This window comes from Telopea speciosissima, chromosome 11, assembly GCF_018873765.1.
Source record: "Telopea speciosissima isolate NSW1024214 ecotype Mountain lineage chromosome 11, Tspe_v1, whole genome shotgun sequence".
NCBI lineage: Eukaryota > Viridiplantae > Streptophyta > Magnoliopsida > Proteales > Proteaceae > Telopea > Telopea speciosissima.
The window spans coordinates 35,014,559-35,019,480 of record NC_057926.1 but is presented as its reverse complement, the minus strand read 5'-3'; the positions used below and the strand labels follow the sequence as shown (position 1 = coordinate 35,019,480).

The window sequence follows — 4,922 nt, the reverse complement described above, 5'->3', positions numbered from 1 at the left end:
TTCGAATCGGCTCGTCTCCACCACCGGCAGCATCGAAGCGCTAGTTCAACCACCTGCGACGGAGTTCTCCATTTTAGTACTCGCCTCTTCAAAATCCTCTCCACCTGCGGCAGAGTTCTCTATCTGCGTTCTTGCCTTCTTCTAATCTTCTCCACCTGTGACAGACAATCTACTGCCCTCGCTCATCGTGTTATGAGATCTTCAAACACGGCTATTCACAGGAAACTTCAAATCCCAACTTCTGGTTAGAATAATACTGTAAATTTGTATTTTGTAATTGGATTTATTAGTTAATGGAAAGGTTTATGATTTCGATTCATCGAAGAATGGGTTTTCTTGAGTGGTTGCAAGATTGGGATGGTTTTTTTTTTTGGTAAAGAACAACCGTGATTGTTCATGGTGAACAAATTAATGGTCTTGAATTTTTTTTCTTTAATCGCAGGTCAAATATTTCTTGTGCTTGCTAATCGAGTTTCTTTATTCTCTTGACACTCAAATTACCATTACCCTTTTTCTAAACTCCACCCCTTCAATCCAACTTTCAATCTTTTCTTATGGAAACATTCATGTCAATGCTCTTTGTGCCTCCTGAGCCCAGGATAGGAAAAGCCATGCCCATCTCAGACATGAAAGAGAAATTAAAAAATAGAGGAGACTGGAAGCCGCTTCATAATAAAGCTTGTTAATGCTCTTTGTTAGGAGACATTAGTTTTGTGGTGTTGATTTCTTAGGAGCACTTCGTTTTCAATCAAATCTGCAGAGAAGTTTTTCTTTTTTGTGTAGATAGGTAAAGGTTTGATTTTGAATTAAACTCTTATCGTGATAGTTCCATTTTTAAGTTTCTTGTTGAATTTTCTAGTATTGATGTCGTAACTGTCCCTGTTTTGGTGCTTCCCTCTTTCCACAGTTTTTCAGTGGATTCTTTGAATAAGGTTGTGTATTTCAGTGTGATTTAACTTGAAAAAATAAGTATCTCAGTCGATGTATTATTGAAGTTTATTGAAATTCTGATTTCTCAATACTAGGAGTCCATGCATTGATTTCTTCTGGTGTCTCTGGTTGAGATTTCTCTCTTATAATAGTTTTAATAGATTTTTCCCTTCCATCTAGTCTTTCAAAATCGAAATATGATTGAGGTTTCACTGCTGTTGGTTGTAAGTAGACTTTTTGAAGAATTTGCTTGCTGTCTGAGAGTGCTTTCATGAGCCTTTGCTTCAATTTAGTTTTGCTTTGTGAGGAACCACATGTTGGAGCCCAAGATTATAACTTTGAGGTTTCCCCTAGTAAATCAAAATTTTCCCTTAATTGACAGCATCTCTTCTTTGGTTTCGTAGGGATCAAATTTTATGGCTAGTGGTGCTCTTAGCTGACGGGTTTTAATTTTTAGGCTGACACCTTTTCTAGTATTTGAAGAAATTCAGCCCATAAGCTGAGATTGAGCTTTTTGAGTGGACCCATTGAGCTGTATGATGGTTCAAACTCAAAGATTCTATTTCTAGGACATTTCGAAGTTCCAGAGGAAAATATTGAAGTATTGTTATATTAAAGTCTTTGCTGAAAACAACTATCAATGGCCAAGGGATATTGAGGAATATTGCTGGTTGATAGCAACACTTGAAGAGGTAAGAACTTTATTATGGTATTTGAGGAGGCTTGGTTACAAGGGAGCCTGAAATAATGAACTCTATTTTGTTTACTAGTAACCTATTGTAAATTTTAAAAGTCAGATGTCAACTAATTATTAATTATAATGAACTCTATTGTGGTACTTGATCTTTTAATAGTTTTAATAGATTTTTCCCTTCCATCTAGTCTTTCAAAATCAAAATATGATTGAGGTTTCACCGTTGATGGTTTTAAGTAGACTTTCTGAAGAATTTGCTTGCTATTGAAGTTTTTGAATAAAAAATTGGTTTGTATTTTTTTCTTTCCTGTTTTTTATTTAATCATTTCATTGTTTCGTATGTAACAATTTCCTTTTGATTGTCCATGTGATTTCTATATTTGCAGTTGTAGTTTACCATGGAAGGAGATAATACCATGGGAGATCAAGACATAGGTCTAGATGTTGAGAATGAGCCTCTGATTGGCAAGAATTTTAATTCAGAGAAGGAGGCTTATGAATTCTACAATTCCTATGGGGGAAGGATGGGATTCAGTATGAGGAGAGAATATGCACATTGGAGTAGAGCCGATAAGTCAATCCTAACTTCGAGGAAATTTGTATGTAGTAAACAAGGTTTGAGGAAAACTAACAATCGAGATAGTGATACAAATAAACCTAGAGCAGAGACAAGAACTGGTTGTCATGCATGGATGGGAATTGTGCGTGTTGATAATGGACAATATCAGTGTAATGATTTTGTTGAAGAGCATAATCATTTTCTTCATTTACCATCTACCTTCCATATGATGCGATCACAATGAAAAGTTTCAAATGCACATGCGGTAGAGATTAATTTGGCTGATGATTCAGGAATAAGACCTAAGGCCATATTTGATTACATGAGCAAGCAAGCAGGTGGAAGAGAAAACCTTGGATACACCAGTCAAGACCATAAGAATTATCTCCGAACAAAACGTCAGCGTGACTTATCTTATGGTGAATCCGGTAGTTTGTTGATGTACTTTGAAAGACAAACAAGGAAAAATCCTTCTTTTACATACGCGTTGCAGTTGGATAGTGAGGAGAAGATAACAAATATATTCTGGGATGATCCGAAGATGTTAATAGACTATGCCCAATTTGGTGATGTTATTACCTTTGATACGATATTTTGCACCAATAAAGAATATAAGCCATTCGATGTATTTATTGGATTTAATCACCATAGAGGTATATGCATTTTTGGGGCTGCCTTGTTATATGATGAGACTTCAGAATCTTTCAAATGGTTATTTAAGACTTTTCTAGAAGCCCATGGGCAGAAGAAACCATTAACCATTTTTACTGATCAAGATGCTGCAATGGGAAAGGCGATATCTGAGGTGTTTACCAATACATGGCATGGTTTGTGTACTTGGCACATAATGCAAAATGGCATCAAACATCTAGGAAATTTTATGAAAGATGGATCACATTTTTTAAAGATTTTAAAACTTGTATGTTTCATTATGAGGAAGTATTAGAGTTTGAAAATGCATGGCAGAAATTACGTAGTGATTATCCAGTTAAAGACTCTTCATGGTTAGATCGTACCTATGGGTTGAAAGAGAAACGGGCTAAGTGTTTTATGAAGAAGACTTTCACCATAGGTATGCGAAGTACACAACTCAGTGAGAGTTTGAATGGGGATCTGAAGGATTACTTGAAATCCAGTTTGGATCTTGTGCAGTTTTTTAAGCACTTTGAGAGGGTGGTGAACGATAAGCGTTATAAGGAGTTGAAGGCCGAGTTTGAGGCAAGAAATAAAACTCCAAGAAATATCTTTCCCATGTCACCTGTTATGACCTAAACGTCAGAAGTTTACACTCCTAGAATATTTGAAGAATTTCAAGAGGAGTTTGCTTGGATTATTGCTTGCAACTTAAAATATCGAAATGAGAGTCCAGCCATTTGTGAGTACATAGTTGCTGTTGTTAAAAGAGAAGGGGATTTCAATGTTATGTTTCACCCAGTTGGCCCTACTATTGCTTGTAGTTGCAGGAAGTTTGAAACATTCGGCATTCTATGCTGCCATGCTTGGAAAATCTTAGATGTGTTGGATATCAAGTTCATTCCTGCTCCTTATGTGTTGAGGAGATGGACATGGGGAGCAAAGAACATGATAGTGGAACGTAGTGACGGAGTCCAAGTTGAAGAAGATGTTAACTTGGATTATACACAACGTTATAGGCTTCTTTGCCCTAAACTAGTGAGGATAGCCTCAGACGCATCAAATTCTTCTGAGGGATATTCATTGGTTGATAGAGTTGCTAATTATTTGTGCGCACAACTTCAAAATATTGTAGTCGATGCCCCCCAAATGGATGTCCCAAATGAGAATTATGATGTGAACATAAAAAGGTTGAAGGAGAGAGAGCCTCGCAAAGGAAGCAAGCAATGGAAGAGTTTCATGGAAAAGTTTGGATCTAAGAAGAAAGCGGTGGAAATTGGCACTTCCCAATCTTCTCATCTAATTCAACCAAGCGCACCATCCCATGAAGGTAACTGGAATCCTAATGGTGAATCACAAGATATGGATAACAACAACATTTCTTTCACTTCACTATTAGCGGTAAGAAGTCTTGAAACTTATTTTCATTTCATTACACCATTATGTACTATCAAGTTTGTTAATTGCATTGTCGTGATTGTGCAGGGGTCTGTTGATTATTCCCAGTCATCCTTGTTGTCTTCCCGACCCTCAAAAATGTAATTGACCCTTCTTACAGGAACTTTACATTTTGATTATTGAACATATATGGGTTAATCTATCTCTCATTTAATACATTGAACTCTGCTTTTCTTGGTACTGTAAGTTATTAAACAATTATTAAGTTATTCGCCTTTGACTGGTATTACTCGGTAAATTGATCAATTATGGTTTTCAAGCTATGTTAGTTGGTATACTGTTCTTTTCTATTGTTTGTTGCTGTTATTAGTTATTGAATTTGTTTCTAAGAAATTTTGTAGGGAAAATTTCTTAGATCTACTATATAAGAACGAAAATTATAAGATAAGTAGGTTTCACATTTTTTTTACATCCACTACTATCCATTTTGAAAAGATTTACTCAATCCCCAAAGTTGTTTAGTACTCATGCCACACAAGAATAAAATAAAAACAAACTTCCAAAATTGCCCCAAAAATCTGTTTTTATATTGTTTCTATCACTCTTGTTTTTTTGTTTTGTTTTGTTTTTTGTTTTGACCAAGTTCCTTCCACCGTGGGGCAGGAATAGGTATTGGGAGGGTATTTTGGAACATACTAAAACCCTGGA

General features: G+C 35.9%; 1 protein-coding gene across 1 annotated transcript; it reads left to right on the top strand.

The window, feature by feature from the left end:
- The first annotated feature begins 2,022 nt into the window (after nt 1–2,022).
- On the top strand, nt 2,023–4,358 carry LOC122645011 (protein FAR1-RELATED SEQUENCE 7-like). Its single transcript, XM_043838365.1, has 5 exons — nt 2,023–2,239; nt 2,477–2,988; nt 3,120–3,401; nt 3,504–4,217; nt 4,302–4,358. Exons 1-5 carry the CDS (start codon nt 2,023–2,025, stop codon nt 4,356–4,358), a joined length of 1,782 nt encoding a protein of 593 aa, XP_043694300.1.
- The last annotated feature ends 564 nt before the right edge of the window (nt 4,359–4,922 follow it).